The sequence below is a fragment of the Scyliorhinus torazame genome, chromosome 22 (assembly GCF_047496885.1).
Source record: "Scyliorhinus torazame isolate Kashiwa2021f chromosome 22, sScyTor2.1, whole genome shotgun sequence".
In the NCBI taxonomy this organism is placed as follows: Eukaryota; Metazoa; Chordata; class Chondrichthyes; order Carcharhiniformes; family Scyliorhinidae; genus Scyliorhinus; species Scyliorhinus torazame.
Genome location: NC_092728.1, coordinates 108,549,682 through 108,567,529, shown reverse-complemented (window position 1 = coordinate 108,567,529; position 17,848 = coordinate 108,549,682). Strand labels below are relative to the sequence as shown.

Here is a 17,848-nt window from a genome sequence, read left to right as displayed (position 1 = left end):
ACCCCACCCAGTGATATGCATAATCCCGCCCTCTCATTATGCATAGCTCCGCCCATTGAGAGGCAGATTCCGCCCCCGAGCCCCACGTGACGGCTGCGTGGCGTTGTTGGCGCGGTGTGTTGTGGGCGGTGTCCATATCCCGCCCCTTCACTTCCGGCGGGAGGCGAGCGGCGGGAAGGCGCCATGGGGAACAGCGATATCATGGGCGCGGCGGAGGACATGGCCGACCAGGTACCGGGCCTCGAGCCCGACCCCCCCCCCCCCCCCCCCCCGCCCGAGACTCTTTCTCCCCCCCCCCCCCCCCCCCCCCCAGCCCGACTCTTTCTCCCCCCCCCCCCCCCAGCCCGAGACTCTCTTCCCCCCCCCCCCCCCCCCCCAGCCCGAGACCCCCCCCCCCCCCCCAGCCCGACTCTTTCTCCCCCCCCCCCCCCCCAGCCCGAGACTCTCTTCCCCCCCCCCCCCCCATCCTAACCTGTCCAGTTGTGTCTCAGAGCAAACTAAATAAATCACTGCAATCCCTCGGGTCACCCGTGAGTTGTGTTTATATCTTTAATGGTGAAATATTTCCATTTGAATTGGTGAAAGGAACGTTGCAGAGTTTCTGCTTGTGTTTGAATCCTTTCACTGGTACCTGAGGAACAGGGAGATGTGGGGTCGGCTAGTGGATATGTTCTGGGTGAGTTGAAATCTGCCCCGTAGGTTGTGCTTGTGGTGGATCTCATCGGTTACCACTGGGGGAGGTAGGACCTGTACAAATTGTACGGGTTACACCTGGGCAAGTGTGGGACTGATGTCTGAGGAGGAATGTTTGCGAGAGTGGTTGGGGAGGGTTTAAACTAAAATGGCAGGATGAGGGTTTAAACTAAAATGGGAACTTATGCAAGGAATCCGAAAATAATTAGCAATCTGGAATGTCCAATTCACCTAACAGCATGTGTTTCGAGGCTTGTGGGAGGAAACCCACACAGATACGGTGGGAACGTGCAGACTCTGCACAGACAGTGCCCCAAGCTGGGAATTGAACCCAGATCCATGGCGCTGTGAAGCATCAGTCCTAACCACTGCTAGATTGGGCAAATCAAATTAGTAACAATACAGTAGAGGAGGAATTCCAGGAATGTATATGGAATGGTTTTCTGGACCAATTTGTTAAAGAACCAACTAGAGAGCAGGCCATCCTAGGCTGGGTATAGAGTACTGTAAAAGAAATAATTAGCAATCTAGTTGTGTGAGCCCCTTGTGAATGAGTGACCATAATATGACAGAATTCTTCATCAAGATGGAGAGTGACGTAGTTGATTCTGAGACTAGGATCCTGAATCTAAATAAATAAAACTACGATGGTATGAAGTGTGAGTTGGCTATGATCGATTGGGGAAAGTTACTAACAGGAATGACAGTAAGTCTTACAACACCAGGTTAAAGTCCAACAGGTTTGTTTCGATGTCACTAGCTTTCGGAGCGCTGCTCCTTCCTCAGGAGGATAGGCAATGCAAACATTCAAAGAATGCACGGGTGAACTGCAACAATTGTTCATTTCAGTCTGGTGCAAAAATAAAATTGGAAAGGTGGCCAAACCATGGGAAATTAGAGACTGTATTGGATCCAAGAAGCATACAAATTGTCCATAAAATACAGTAGGACTGGGGTAGTTTACAATTCAGCAATGGAGGACAAAGGGATTGAATAAGAAGGGGAAAATAGAGTATCCGAGTAAGCTTTCGGGGAACATAAAATACTGACCAAAACTTTCAATAGGGTTAGAAGAAGGGTCTGGTTTAGCACAGGGCTAAATCGCTGGCTTTGAAAGCAGGCCAGCAGCACGGTTCAATTCCCGTACCAACCTCCCCGAACAGGCGCTGGAATGTGGCGACTAGGGGCTTTTCACAGTAACTTCATTTGAAGACTACTTGTGACAATGAGCGATTTTCATTTCATTCAAGAGAAACAGATTGGTGAAGACAAATTACGGTCAGAAACGGGGGAATTCATGATCGGGAATAAAGAAATGGCTGGCCAACTAAATACATTGGTTCTGTCTTCATAAAGGAGGACAGGTTCTGTCTTCATAAAGGAGGACAGGTTCTGTCTTCATAAAGGAGGACAGGTTCTGTCTTCATAAAGGAGGACACAAATGGGGAACACTGGGTTTAGTGAGAGAGGAATTGCAGGAGATCAGAATTAATGGGGAAATTGAAGGCTGATAATTCCTCAGGGCCTGATCATCTACGCGCCAGAGTATTTAAAAAAAATGTTTTTTTATTGGTTTTGCATTTAGCTTTTACGACATTGTTGTAAGAAATTGAAACATGCAACAAACGGTCCAAAGTAAAACACAGTCTAAAACGTAACGAAAATAGGGAAACAAAGCGTTCCGTCTATGCACATGGGTAACATATACAAATTTGAGGCCTTAGGCCCCATGCACGGTTGGTTATCCCAACCGCTTTGTTCCACTATTTACATGTAGCCCCATGGTATTAGAGCATACCAGGGACTTGGTTGGGGTCCCCCAGGTGCACCCACTTGCTGTTTCTGTGGCTGCCCCTCCTGAGTTATCTTACCCCACCCCCCCAACCCTTTGCCCTTTGGTCCCTCTGCCCTACTTCATCTGTCCTCTGGGTGGTGTTTTTCTCCCCTCCCTTCTCTGGTTCCCTTCCCTCTTCTCTTCACCCGTTGTCCGATTCCATTCCCTCCTCTCCCCCTCCCTTATTCGTTTGCTGGCCATGAACAAGTTGGCGAATTGCTTCCATGTATTGTAGAAGCCCTCCTCCGATCCGCTGGTGAATTTTATTTTTTCCAATTTGAGGAATTCTGTCAAGTCAGACACTTGAGTCTGTGGTTTGGGTGGCACTGCTGATTTCCAGCCGAGCAGGCATCTCTGGCAGGCGATCGGCGAGGCAAAGGCACCTGCTCTCCCCCGAAGCCTGGCGCTAGTGGGCACGACTCCACCCTCACCCCTACAACCTTGGACATGGTACTCAACAAGTCTGGGGCAAGAGCAGAACACGTGGGCATGGTTGGCTAGGCCTCCCTGGCACTGTTTACATTTGTCCTCTACTTCCGGGAAGAACCCACTTGTGTGATTTGGTCAAGTGCGCATTAGGCTCAGCCCTGCGCATGAGGAGTTGAAGTTCGCTTTGCGCAATGCTTCGATCCAGAGTCCTTCCCCCTATCTCCATGCCTAGCTCGTCCTCCCACTTTTAAGTATTGGTCTTATGCTTGGGGTTTTTCTTTTTTTCCCAATTGGACTCTAATTCAAATTTGGGTTCTCTCGGAGTGACAAAGCCACTTATGGGTCGAGTCCCACCAGAGTCGCCAGTAATGTTGCTCTGTTTCTCTGGTTATGAATATGGCGGTCAATATGGTCACCTTCCTTAATCCTAATTATGTTTGCTTTAGAGTCGCCAGGTATCTCTCGATACCGCCATAAGGTTCAAACCCGAATACTGATCAAAGAACCAATACACCAGTTAGTTAGTTCAAAGTCAAAACTATTTATTTACACACACAGTAATATCTACTCATGCACAAAGTACTACAAACTAAACTATCTCTAATGCTAACGCCTATACTTAGCTTCGGGTGCTCACTCAGTCAGAGGAACAATGGCCGTTGTTCAGATCTGAGGTTGTTGGGTTCGAAGTGGTACAGGTGAACAGCTAAGGTCATCCGTCTGGTAGCAAGCGTTGACCTTGGATTTACTTGCTTCTGGTGCAGCTGGTGGATGGGTCTCTCCGCTTTGAGAGCCAAATCCAAGAGAGCGATTCTCTTGTGGGGGTTCCTTCTTATACCCAGAGGGGCTTCGCGCGCTTTTAGGCGGGCCTTAAACATGGCCCCAATTAATTGGGCCGCTTCTCGATTACTGGTATTGATCTTGACCAATAAGGGGGTGGGTGCACTGATGGCTGGGCGTGTCTTTGGTAGCCGTTGGCCTTGCTTTGTTTGTGCATGGCATGTAAGGCATGGCAGCAGAGCTCCAAGCCGTGGTATGCTCTTCTTGCTTCATGTGGGAGACCAGGAATGTTTCTGGTTCCCAGGACCAGCATGCGTGTGTGGGAAGTGTCTCCAGTTGCAGCTTCTGGAGCTGGAGTGGCGCCTGGGGTCATGGTGGAGAGTATCGTGGACAGCATGTGTAGTGAGGTAGTCACAGCAGGTTCGGACCCCACAGGAAGAGCAAGTGGGATAGGCGGGCAGTGCAGGAATCTCCTGTGGCTATTCCCCTGCAAAACCAATAACCGTTTTGGATACTGTTGTGGGTGGGGGGGTGGGATGGCCTCTCGGGGAAAGCAGCAGCAACAGCCAGGTCAGTGACACCACAGCTGGCTCTGCTGGACAGCATGGGAGGGAAAGGACCAAGTATGGGGGGGTTTGGAATCGCATGTAGGCCAGACCGGGTAAGGATGACAAATTTCATACGATTCAATAGTGAGGAGAACTGCCAGACTGTGGCCGCCAGCACAACACCAGAATTGTATGTTGCCTCCCTGGTACCGGGATCAAGGATGTCACAGAGGCTAGAGGCCTTCTGAAAGGTGGGGATGATCAGCCAGAGGTGATAGTACACGTTGGTACAAATGACAAGTAGAAAGAGGGATGAGGGCCTGTAATCAGAATTTAGGGAGGTACGCAGAAAGTTAAAAACAGGACCTCTATGTTGTGATATCGGGATTACTTTGTACGCCATGGGTGAGTGAGCTAGAAATAGGAGGATAGGTCGGATAAACGTAGTGGCTAGAGGATTGGGGCAGGAGGGAGGGCTTTAGATACTTGGATCATTAGTATTGGATGGGACCTGTGTAAATGTGTGCAGGTTGGGTTACAGGGATGGGTGGAGGAGGAGTGGGCATGGATAGTGCGCTCATGCGAATGGTCGGTGCAGACTCGATGGGCCGAATGGCCTCCACTGTCGGGATTCTATTCTATAAGTGGGGTGGGTTGCACCTGAATTGGAGGGGGACAAATATCTTAGCAGGGTGGCTTGTTCATGGTGCTGAATAGGGTTTAAATTAATTTGGAAGGAGGGTGGGCACAGTGGGTGAGGACATGGAGTCAAATATAGAGGGTAAACTAGGCAAGTCCAGTGGGCAGAGCATACAGGGTAATGATGAGGCACATGGGAGGACTGGGAGGCTAAACTGCATTTCAATCCAAGGAGCCTCACGGGTCATAGAATCAGAGAAGTTTACAGCATGGAAACAGGCCCTTCGGCCCAACCAGTCCATGCCGCCCAGTTTTTTACCATTAAGCTAGTCCCAGTTGCCCGCACTTGGCCCATAACCCTCTATACCCATCTTACCCATGTAACCATCTAAATGCTTTTTGAAAGACACAATTGTACCCGCTTCTACTACTACCTCTGGCAGCCCATTCCAGACACTCACTACCCTCTGAGTGAAGAAATTGCCCCTCTGGGCCCTTCTGAATCTCTCCCCTCTCACCTTAAACCTATGCCCTCTAGTTTTAGACTCCCCTACCTTTGGGAAAAGATGTTGACTATCTACCTTATCTATGCCCCTCATTATTTTATAGACCTCTATAAGATCACCCCTAAGCCTCCTACGCTCCAGGGAAAAAAGTCCCAGTCTATCCAGCCTCTCCTTATAACTCAAACCATCAAGTCCCGGCAACATCCTAGTAAATCTTTTCTGCACTCTTTCTAGTTTAATAATATCCTTTCTATAATAGGGTGACCAGAACTGCACACAGTATTCCAAGGTCAGACTGAAGTGTATTGATCAGCACATGAAATTGTAACATCGCAATCACAGAAACGTAGTTGAAAGAAGGGCAGGACTATCAGCTGAACTTCGCAGGATATGGAATTTTCAGGTGTGATGGATGGGGAGGAATTGCTTATTGATTAGGGAGAACATCAAGGCATTGCTCAGGGATGATATCTTGGGTTCCTTAGATGAAGCTATGTGGATAGAACTTAGTAACAAAAAGGGGATACTGGAGTGTACTGTAGGCAAACCTCTGAGAATTGTAAGAAAAATCACGTAGTAATAATTGGAGATTTTGACTTCCCCCAATATGAACTGGGATAGTCAAAGTGTGAAAGGTTTAGAGGGGCTGGAATTCTTAAAATGCATCCAGGAGAACTTTTTATGACAATACATAGAAAGTCCAACAAGGTAGGGGTGGTGCTGGATCTATGTTTGCATGTGGAATGAAGCCAGGAAAGTGGTTGATGTTTCAGTGGGGGAGCATTTTGGAAATAGTAACCATAACTCAGTAGAATTTAAGGTGGTTATAGAAAGGGACAGAGAGAGACTGGAAATGAAGGAAATGAGGAGGGCCAATTTTCAAATAAAATATGACCGGTGTTACGATCCCAGACCAGACCTCAACAGCGACTAGGATATGAGGCTGAAACCCCAATATTTTAGTTAATTTTAAGACTGCGGAAAGAATGATTCGTTCCAGGACTGATTGCATGAAAAAACAGGGCTTTGGTATTTCTAAAACACAACTTTATTGTAAATACAATATTGAACTTTTAACTTCACACCCAAAAAAGGACAGCTTACAATTGCGCCATAACACTACTACTCAAATTCCCATTAAACAACAAGAAAAGAAACATGCAGCTTGTAGTACAAGACAGATTATGGCTCTGGTTTGAACCCCTTCAGACTCTGGCTGTATAAAACGCTGGTTAGGCCCCAGCTGGAGTACTGGAGATTTCTGGTCACACTATAGGAAGGATGTGATTGTACTGGAAAGGGTGCAGAGAAGATTTACAGGGATGTTGCCTGGACTGCAGAGTTTTAGCTCTTGAGAGAGACTGGATAAGCTGGGGTTGTTTTTACTCGAGCAGCGAAGGCTGAAGAGGGACTTGATTTGAGGTATATAAAATTATGAGGGACTAGGGTAGATGGGAAGAAACTTTTCCTGTCCAAAGATGTGCAGGTTAGGTGGATTGGCCATGCTAAATTGCCCTTAGTGTCCAAAATTGCCCTTAGTGTTGGGTGGGGTTATGGGGATAGGGTGGAGGTGTGCGGTTGGGTAGGGTGCTCCTTCCAAGAGCCGGTGCAGACTCGATGGGCCGAATGTCCTCCTGCACTGTAAATTCTATGCATCCCTTAGTGGAGGGATCAATAACTGGGGGCATAAAGTTAAGGTAAGGGGCAGGAGATTTAGAGGGGATGTGAGGAAAAGCTTTTTCACCCAGAGGATGGTTGGAATCTGGAACTCGCTGCCTGAAGGGTGGTAGAGGCAGGAATCCTCAACATTTAAAAATTATTTTAAATGAGCGCTTGAAATGCCACAGCATACAAGGCTACAACCAGGTGCTAGAAAATGGGATTAGAACCGATAATGCTTGATGACTCTCTGACACTTGACCCCCGGGGTGATAAACCAAGGCTTCTTGCATGGCCATCAAATATCGACAGCAACCATTCTGGAGAATAACAGGGGAGTTAGTATCCTGGACAATAAATGTACAACTTTTCTCACGCGTGCACACACCCACCCCCGGCATCCTAGGTGATATATCTTTGTCCAGGAGGATATATATTCCCCTCCATCCCCAGCTTCATGGACAACCTGTCTTCTCTCTGCAGTGTCCTGGATGATCTATTTTACTCCACCAACATCTCTTTTTAAAATAAAAATCACCAGGTCAGTATCACACTGCTTTGTACAATTGGCTGTCAACTTCCTTGGCTTTGAAGCACTTTGGGATGTTCTAAGATAGTGAAACATTCACTTCTTAAAAAAACAATTTTTCCTTGCACCACCTACAATAATGCTGCTGAACTCTTTGTTGTTGCCTGCTCTTTTGCCAGTGGTTTCGTCCTGGATTCAAGCCCCTAGTATTTACATTGCTAAACCATGTTCCATCTATTCCACACAGACTCTGTAAGGGTGCTGGAAGCTGGGTCGAAGTTGAGATTTAAAAAATATATATATATTTTTATTAAGGCATTTATAAATAAACATCAAATAAAACCACAACCAAGATTAAAAAAAAGATAACCCCCTCCCCCTGCTGACTTACCTGTCCTGGAAGAAGTCAATGACCGGTTTCCATCTCTGGGCGAACCCTTCCATCGACCCCCTTAAGGTGTATTTAATTTTCTCCAGCCTAAGGAAATCCACTAAGTTGCCCATCCATAGCCTTGGCTTCGGAGGCTCCGAGTCCCTCCACCCCAATAGGCTCCGGGCTACCAGAGAAGCAAAGGCTAGAGTGTCGGCCTCTCTCACCCCCTGGACTCCCGGGTCTTCCAACACTCCAAACACTGCCAATTCTTGACTCGGGACCACCTTCACCCCCAGTACCTCCGACGTCACGCCGGCGAACCCCCGCCAAAATCCCTGCAACTTTGGGTAGGCCCAAAACATGTGAGCATGATTCGCGGGCCCCCCTGCACACTGCCCACACCTATCCTCCACCCCCTCGAAAGAACCTACTCATTCTAGCCACCGCCATATGCGCCCTGTGGACTACCTTAAATTGAATGATACTCAACCTGGCGCACAAAGAGGACCCATTCACCCTCAGAGCTTCCTCCCAGGGCCCAGCCTCCAGCTCACCCCCCAAATCAAGATATTGGGACAAGGAAGGCCAAGTTAACCTTGTGATGGCTGGCTGCTGCGGTGAATTCCTAATTCACATGTTCATATATCTGATCTGTTGAAAGCCTTGCAGCAACTTAAAAATATAATTACAAGGTCCGGTTTGAGTAAGGGGAACTTAGTTTCTCGGTCCTGAGAAAGTGAGGAGCTGTGAACTGGATTCTTAGCGTTGACTGGAAGTGGATTGATTGTATGCTAGTTTGTGAAGAATCCGAAGGGGAAGTTAATCTTAAATTGCTGCTCATGTTCTGCTCTTTCAGGCGAGCACGGAGCCCTCTCTTTATCTGTTCACTGTGTCAGTGACAGTGTAATGACTACAATCGCAAGGACACATGCAGAACTGAATGGCGTGTGTGAGATTCTAAGTTGTGTTGAAATCAGCACTGGAGCAAGTATTTGAAAACTTGTTCACTATAAATGAAAGAAAAGATTTGCATTTCTATAGTGCGTTTCATGACCTCAGTCTGTCGCAATGTAATTTACTGTTAATTAAGTCCTTCTGAAGAGTGGTCACTGCTGTAATGACTATGTTGGCTTCTGGACTTGATCCTTATTTTCAAATCCTTCATGACCTCACCCCTCATTTCTGTCATCTCTTCCAGCCCTTTAGCTTTCCAAGGCCATATGAACATCAGAAATAGGAGGATGCCATTTGCAAATTCTGGCACCTTCAGGCATGGGAAATTGCCAGCTTTTGGCAGAATGTCAACTTTTCAGTTGTAATGTTTTTCTGACCTCCCCTCCCCGTGTACATCAGTCAAACTGTTTCCTGCTAAGCGGATGAAGTTCTGTGATGGCTGTTGGGTGGGAGTAGGAAAATCATAGATCAAGTGCACCATCGGGGTCCAAAGAACCTATCTCAATGGTGGGGCGAGTTGTGTGGGAGTTTCGACGTGGTGACAGTTATGGGGGTGGGGGTTAGTTAGGCAAAGATGCCATGCAGTGATCACGGGAATTCTGTGGGTCACAAGATTCCTGGTCACAAAACTTGCAGACCATTTTGGCTTCACCCATTCTCATTCCTGCATCTTGTGCATCACTGGTTTCCATTACTCCATCATTGGTGGCTATGACTTCAGTGACGAGGACCTAACCTCTGGAAGTCTCTCTTTTGATGATTATACTGTTGGCCACCTCCCCTAATATCTCCTAATGTGGCTTGGTGTCAAATTTGGTAATGTTATGGCGAAGCACTCTGGGAGATTAAAGATGCTAGGTAAGTACAAGTTGTTGTGTTGGGCAAGTTCTCTAATCTGAACTTGGCATCTGGTGTGAGGTGTTCATAGTGGCATCAGATGCGTATTGCTCAGTTAGTTGGTATTTTAATGGGTCTGTTCCTGTGTCACTTCCAATTTGTGGCCAAACAGTGACCTATTTTATCACAAGTGTAAAATCTGAAATCTTGCTTTGCTCCAACCTCAAGTGGGCTGTGTTGACACTGCACGTTTTAATTTGCATTGATGGATGGGGTGGGGGAAGGAATTAAGAGTTCAAGGTGTGATTTAAATTCTTGGTCCTGCCTCCCGCTGTCTGAAATCCCGTGGTTCTGAGTTGGATCGTTTCTGTTCAGAGTTTCTGTTATGTGCAGTTCTCGTGATGTGTTTGATGTGATCAGGGATTCTAACCCCCAGTGACAATGCTGGAAGATAAAGGATTGATATTTCTTTAGCATGTTTCACAATCTACTGGTGTCCCAAAGCATTTTACAGCCAGTGAAGAACTTTTGAGGTGGATTTGCTGTAGCAGTGCAGGGATTTTTCTGCTTAGGGTGGGGGGCGGGGGACTGACAAACTTGAACTCGATGTAATATCATGACTAGGAATCACTGACCAGATAGTATGGGTTTAGCCATGCACATTAATGCTTGCCTTGCATGCAATCCAAGAAAATTAACTTCATACATGTATATTTATTGAGCAAGTGGCTACCTTTCAGTTAGTAAGGAAGTAAAGCTCTCTGAGTAACCAGTAAACACTTGCAAATTCTACCTCTATCTCCACTTTATAAACACTCAAGATTAAAGTTCATACATTAACACAGCAATGGGTGAATATTGAGATTGTATGACCTGGCGAGGCTGTTATTGGGATACAGTATTGCTGCGTACAGATGTGTTCCTGTATAACTGGGGGACAGGTCTGTTGCTGTGTAACTGGGGTACAGTACTGGTGGGGACAGGTCTGTTACTGTATTACTGGGGTACGGTACTGGTAGGGACAGGTCTGTTACTGTATTACTGGGATACAGTGCTGTTGGGGACAGGTCTGTTACTGTGTAACTGGGGTACGGTACAGGTAGGGACAGGTCTGTTACTGTATTACTGGGGTACGGTACTGATAGGGACAGGTCTGTTACTGTGTAACTGGGGTACAGTACTGGTGGGGACAGGTCTGTTACTGTATTACTGGGATACAGTGCTGTTGGGGACAGGTCTGTTACTGTGTAACTGGGGTACAATACTGGTAGGGACAGGTCTGACTATATTACTGGGGGACAGTGCTGGCGGGGACAGGACTGTCACTATTACTGGGGTACAGTACTGGTAAGGATAGGTCTGTTACTGTGTAACTGGGGGTACAGTGCTGGTGGGGGCGGGTCTCATTGTAACACTGGGTACATTACTGGTGGGGACAGGTCTGTATAACACTTGGGTAAAGTGCTGGTGGGGACAGGTCTGCCACTAATGGTGTGATCGGTTTGAAAGGGTTGAATAAGAATCTTGAACATGCAGAGTTTTGATCTCGATGTTGCTGCAGTGGGTAAGTTCTGGTGCATTTTGTTCCACTGATTCAGTTTTTTATTTGCAGTTTTTGCGGATGACCAAACATTACCTGCCTCACCTTGCCCGTCTGTGTCTAATCAGCACCTTTCTAGAGGATGGGATTCGCATGTGGTTTCAGTGGAATGAACAGCGGGACTATATTGAGGCCACCTGGGACTGTGGCTACTTCCTCGCTACCTGCTTTGTCCTGATTAACCTCTTGGGGCAGTTAGGTAAGAGTTAGTTAATTCTCCTTATCATCTTCACCCCATATTGTTTTGAATCCTGGTCTGTTTATTTGTTCTCTGTTTCATAGGTGGATGCATCCTGATATTAAGTAGAAATTTTGTACAATATGCTTGCTTTGGACTGTTTGGAATTATAGGATTACAGGTAAGCAAGAAGGATTTTCCACTGCTTTAAAAAATTTGTAACTTGAACTTTCGGAGGTCTGTAGCTGGAGTGTAGATTCTGCTGGTTCATTGTCACCGTCTCATCCAGGGAACAAATGCATCCTGGTTTAGAATGTGTTTAAGTACTCCACCCTCTCCTGCACCCCGAACCGATCCCACCTCGATTGGTACAGGATTGAAGTGACCAGAAATCCCAATCTGCTATTTGGGGCTGACCTCAATGTATCTCTGAGCAGATGGAGGAAATACCAGCCCCAAATCCCACTCTTTATCACACTCCAGTGATTCCTGCTGCAAAGTGTAGATTGGACTCAGTTCTGACATCCCCATCATTGAATAGTGCACCTCATTTTGGAAAATTCTCTCGCCCATGTTATCTATACCATTTAGTGCTGTTATTTGAACAGGAGTGTGGTGTATGTTTCTCCGTCCCTCCTCTTGAGTTTCATTTGCCTTGCAGACTGCCCAACCCGAGTCCTCTCCAGTGTTACAGTTTTCACAGTGTGAGCCAGTGTTGGTGCTTTGAGGCATCTGCTGTTAAACAAGTCACAAATGTCTGTGGTGGTGTTCAGCAGGAAGTGGGGCCAAGTGGTGGTGGCCTTGCCTTGCTCGGGCCCTCCAATAAACTCATGCCCTCCCTCCCACCAATAGCCCTCCCTCCCACCAATAGCACAGAAATTGGGTACTCAGTGGAACAGCAGATTGATCCTCCTATGAGCTGAATTAGTTTGTGACTGATTTTTGTTACAACTCCATTTATCTGCTGTGACACTGAGTCCCAGGCCCCACTTAAACCATGAGGCAACTTCACGTTGACTTCAGAGGGAATATTTTGAATCTTTGCTATCCCTTTGATTGACCCCTCTTTTCATAGCATTGTCTCTCTAGACCTAGTATGGAGGCTGGTGGACACTAACTGCTCCGTTTCTTTGGTTTCAGACTGTTGCCTACAGTATTTTATGGGACCTGAAGTTCCTGATGAGGTGTGTACCTTACCCCCGATGCTGCGCCGCCTGCTTCGCCGCTGCACAGCCCAGTGCCTCCCCACAAATAAAGTCACTAATCGGGGGTGGGTAGTAAACCTGCAGAAAGCACAAATGGCTGTGCATTGTAACAAGCAGGGAAGGCACCCAGGGCATTGAGACAAGCTGCGGGGCCGGGGGGGGGGGGGGGGGGGGGGGGGACACACCACTGTTGAAACAAGAGTGGGGTGGGCAGGCTGTCGAACCCTGAATACATTTGACAGTGAAGAATTACAATTGACTTTGCGAGTGCAGGCTAGACTGTCAGCAGAAATGGAGGGGTCGGTGCAGGGAAGGATGGGCGCAAGAGAGTTCACAATTGGGAGGGAGGTAGCAAGGCAGTGGGGTTTGTGGGAGAAGGCCAGAATTTTCTGATGTCCTCAGGAGGGAAAGCTACTTTCTTTTCCAGGTCTGGCCTTCGTTGTGACTTCAGACTCACAGCAACATTGACTGACTTTTAACTATCCTCTGAAGTGGTCTCTCTGTATCAAACCTGTTACCCAGAGATTAAAGAAATCAGCTCAGCACCATCTTCTCAAGGATGGGCGAAAGCCTTGCCAATAACTTTCAGGATGTGTGAGAGAAGCAAGTAAACCTAGATGTAGATATTGGTATTTTAGAATGTGCTGATGCTTGCATTTTAATTACCTGTTAATTTTCTCTCTCTGTTCTGGTTAGGAACCTTGCCCTTGGGGGTGGCTTGCTGCTGTTGCTGGCTGAGTCCCGGTCAGAAGGTAAAAGCATGTTTGCCGGTGTTCCAACAATCAGCGAGAGCTCCCCGAAACAGTACATGCAGCTGGGGGGCCGTGTGCTACTCATCCTGATGTTCATGACTTTGCTGCATTTTAACGCCAGCTTCTTCTCGGTGAGTCTACAACCGGTGTACTCAGTATGTTTTATTAATGGCAAATTTAAAAAGGAAACACGGCAGTTGCAATATTAACAAGCTGATTCACTCCCCAAGCACAATCTTTGTGCTCAAGAGTAGCCCAGTAACTTCAAAAATGTCATGTGGTTAATACCAGCCGACACCGTTATCTCATTCTGTTGGAAGGAAGGTTGACTTCAGGTCTCCCACCTGTCCGCTGCATCCACTTTCAAAACTTAATTTTGCTATTCCCCATACACCTCTCGGCACACCTTTTGTGTCTTTACTGTCCCGTTATTATCTAATTTTCCCTTGCTCCATCATCCTTTTCATCATTTAATCTCTCCTGCCTTTCACTCAATCACAGACCTTCACTTAGTAAGAAGCCTTACAACACCAGGTTAAAGACCAACAGGTTTGTTTGGAATCACTAGCTTTCGGAGCACATCATCAGCTGAACTCTTATATCAACCGCACCTGGTCAGCCAAATATTCCACCTCTATATGTTGAAGGAGAAACTCTGGAATCAGTTGAGCACTTTTCAAAATTTGGCAACTCTCTCTCCCAAAAGGCCATCATTGATGAGGAGATCCAACACTGGTTCAGCTGTGCCAGCTTGGCCTTCTACACCACAAGCATGTGACATCAAAAAATCTCCAGGTCAGGGGAGCACGATGGCGCAGTGGGTTAGCCCTGTTGCCTCACAGCGCCGAAGTCCCAGGTTTGATCCCGGCTCTGGGTCACTGTCCGTGTGGAGTTTGCACATTCTCCCTGTGTTTGTGTGGGTTTCGCCCCCACAACCCAAAGATGTGCAGGGTGGTGGATTGGCCACGCTAAATTGCCCCTTAGTTGGAAAAAATGAATTGGGAACGGTAAATTTATTTTAAAAAAATGTTTTTTAAATCAGTGTGCAAGGCAGTTGGCACCTCCACAATCTTGTACTGCAGTGAGACCTGGACTGCATCAGCAACAATAGAGAAATCCCACCAACAATGTCCTTGCCACATCTTCTGGATTTGGAAGACAAACACTAGTGTCCTTGAAACCAGCGACTCGAGCATTCAGGCACTGGACCCATGTGCCTCGCACTGTATGGCAGGAAAAATAAATAAAGACTGGGACACTTGGGTGAACAGCTGAAATCTCAGCACGACACTGGAGAAGTGGGGTTAATGATGTCAATATGAAGGGTAGCACAGTTGTTAGCACTGTTCCCGGATTCGATTCCCTGCTTGGGTCACTGTCTGTGCAGTCTGCACGTTCTCCCCGTGTCTGCGTGGGTTTCCTCCGGGTGCTCCGGTTTCCTCCCACAGTCCAAAGATGTGCAGGTTAGGTGGATTGGCCAAGATAAATTGTCCTTAGTGTCCAAAAAGGTTAGGTGGGGTTACGGGGATAGGGTGGAGGGTTTCTACAAGGGATGGTGCAGACTTGATGGGCCGAATGGCCTCCTTCTGCACTGTAAATTCTATGAAGGTTGTTTATGTATTCTGGTCTGATCCAGAGTGAGTGAGTTTTGTTTTTTCTCTCTCTAGATTATCCAGAACGTGGTGGGAACGGGTTTGATTGTGCTGGTGGCGATAGGCTTCAAAACTAAGCTGGCAGCTCTGACCCTCGTTATCTGGCTCTTCAGTCTCAACCTCTACTTCCACGCATTCTGGGCAATCCCCGCCTACAAGCCCATGCATGACTTCCTGAAATACGACTTCTTCCAGAGCATGTCTGTCATCGGGGGGCTCTTACTTGTGGTTGCCCTGGGCCCTGGGGGCGTCTCGATGGATGAGAAGAAGAAAGAGTGGTGATCGGTGTAAAGTCTCCAAAACTGCAGGCCCCTCCCTTCTCCCCTCTCCATCCTGCCCCTTCTCCCCTCTCCCTCCTGCCCACCGCTGTTTTGTACAGTTTAAGTACTTTGACCCGGGCCATCTATTGCTCCACCTGCTCGTATTGGTAACCTCACAAAGGACAGCCTGGTTTTAGGTTTCAGATATAAAGGAAAGTGGGTAAATTTCAAAATGTCCCAACAGAAAAATACTTATGGTTCAGACTTTTAAAATTGGCTGTTTATTCAAGAATTGAGACTTTTTTAAAATAATGGTAAACAAAGTCCCAATTCAAAGTTCCTGCAACTATGCAGGGTTCCCTCTCTTTGCATATTCTCATCCTGACAAATGAAGGAGTTGGAATATTCTCCCACTCTCCCAAATTTCAATTCCTGGCTGTTGAACTTCTTCATTACATTTCACTACAAATGACAATGTTCTCTGATAGCTCTTAAACTAAAAGAACACTAAACTGTGCCATAGTGAGGTACGTCTGTTGTTTAAACTCTTCCTGGGTCTGCCTGTCCAAACTAAGGATTGGGAGGTCCAATTTCAAGTTAATGCAGTGTTATTTCCTCCTCCCCTGTGAGTGCAGTTCCTATACTCAACGTTAACCACACCACCCTCTGGGCAGGGAGCATGACAGACATTCACAAAGGCTATTAGCAAGTCTTGTGAAAGGATTGGAAGTGTACAATACAAGCCAGGCAACTCCATTTCTCTTGATATTTTGTGGAGATAAATGAGTCGAGGGATTAGATTGTTACAAAGGCTGAGGGGAAAAGCAACCAGGATTTATATCCAGTGGTCCATGCCAGAAAGCACATGCACACACTTGTATCCATCAGATTGGGCATGACCGATACCCTCTTCCCAGTGCCTGTGGAAACCGTTTCGTAGCCAGAGACCGCCCCTTCAGGGGAGGGAGAATGCCAAATTTCACTGCCACCACCAAAAAAAAGTGTTAACGGTGTGGAGTGCACCTCTAGTGAATGGCTGCTACATTTTTAAGTGGAGTTTGCAGTGGAATGCTTATCATGTTAATGATGGAATTGGTATTACCCATACTGCCACTGAGTATTCCTGTTTACGATTAATCTTCGTCGGGCTGTACATGTCCTAATTCCCAAAGAATTATTCACAGCTAGGCTTGGAGGTATCTGTTTTTAATAGTTGCCTCATTTATCTTTCCCTTGATGTTGTGTCTTGGTACTTCACTAGTTGTTCGTAACCTGGCCTGCAGAGCGACAAAAACGGGTGCTGATTCACGAGTGGCTCCTGTAAACATTTCTGTTTTGAACAAAAGCACTTCATAAATATTCATACTCGACAGTTGTCCCAAGCTCTCCTCCTGAGTTGGTACTCTTGGTTCTGATCAGACTCCAGACAATGTGCGCGGACCATGAAGCGTGAAGGAGTTGGCCAGTTAGTCCTGCCTGTGATGCCCTCCGCAGTCAAATAGCTGGCTAATGCTCATTCTTCAGGTTTGTAGGGGGAAACTGGGCCGCAAGCACCTATGGAACTGGATATTCCTTGCAAAGTCAACTTCAGGAGATGAGGGAAAGAATTATTTATATAAATACAGCAATAAAGATTGACTTATTCTTAAGACACTCAGTGCAATACCTGTGTCAGTATTAGTTGATGTGCCTGACCTTTTGGGGGTGGGAGTGGAGGGTAAGAAAGAAAAGAGATACCTACTTTCAGCTGGGAAAAGGTTTACACAGCTGTTTTTTTTTAAAATTTATCACGTTTTTAAAAAAACTTTACTGGAGTGGAGCTGAGCTCTTGCTGTTGTGCTCACAGCTACACCGGGAACAGCTGTTCCAAGGTATCGAAAAAATTGTGTTGAGTTTGTTGTTGAAATAAAAGCTGTGAATTCCCCCTGTACCCCCTCCACATTGTTGCATTTCATACTTGTTTTTCAGTTGAGGGAATGGGATTGCTTCAATGGTTCTGTGATCCTTTCTGAACCAGCAGACTCACAACAGCAAAACTCCGCCTCCTGGAGTGACACGAGCAGCTGGTGCACAGGGACACCACCATGTGCAAGCACCTTGGACACAATCTGAAATTGATACATCCAGTCCATAGTAACCAAAATGCTGCTCCCACCCTAACTTGCCAACAGTGGCTCCTGGTTAAGCAACAGTTCAATTTTAAAATTCTCTCTTTCTCTCCCCCCACCCCCCTCCTAATTTTCAAATCCCTCTATGGCCTTGTCATTCCCTGCCCCACATCATTGAAATCCTTGCGCTCCTTCAACTCTGGTCCTGAGCATCTCGGAATTTAATTACTCCCATCACTACTGAGTTCATAGAATCCCTACTTAAACTCAGCTTTAAGATTTCCTTAAAAAGAGATCTCTGACCAGGTTTTG

General features: G+C 46.8%; 1 protein-coding gene across 1 annotated transcript; it reads left to right on the top strand.

Annotated features, from left to right (window-relative positions):
* Positions 1–116: 116 nt before the first annotated feature.
* On the top strand, positions 117–17,358 carry LOC140399346 (surfeit locus protein 4). Its single transcript, XM_072488905.1, has 6 exons — positions 117–231; positions 11,394–11,580; positions 11,664–11,740; positions 12,700–12,743; positions 13,461–13,647; positions 15,184–17,358. Exons 1-6 carry the CDS (start codon positions 184–186, stop codon positions 15,448–15,450), a joined length of 810 nt encoding a protein of 269 aa, XP_072345006.1. The 5' UTR covers positions 117–183; the 3' UTR covers positions 15,451–17,358.
* The last annotated feature ends 490 nt before the right edge of the window (positions 17,359–17,848 follow it).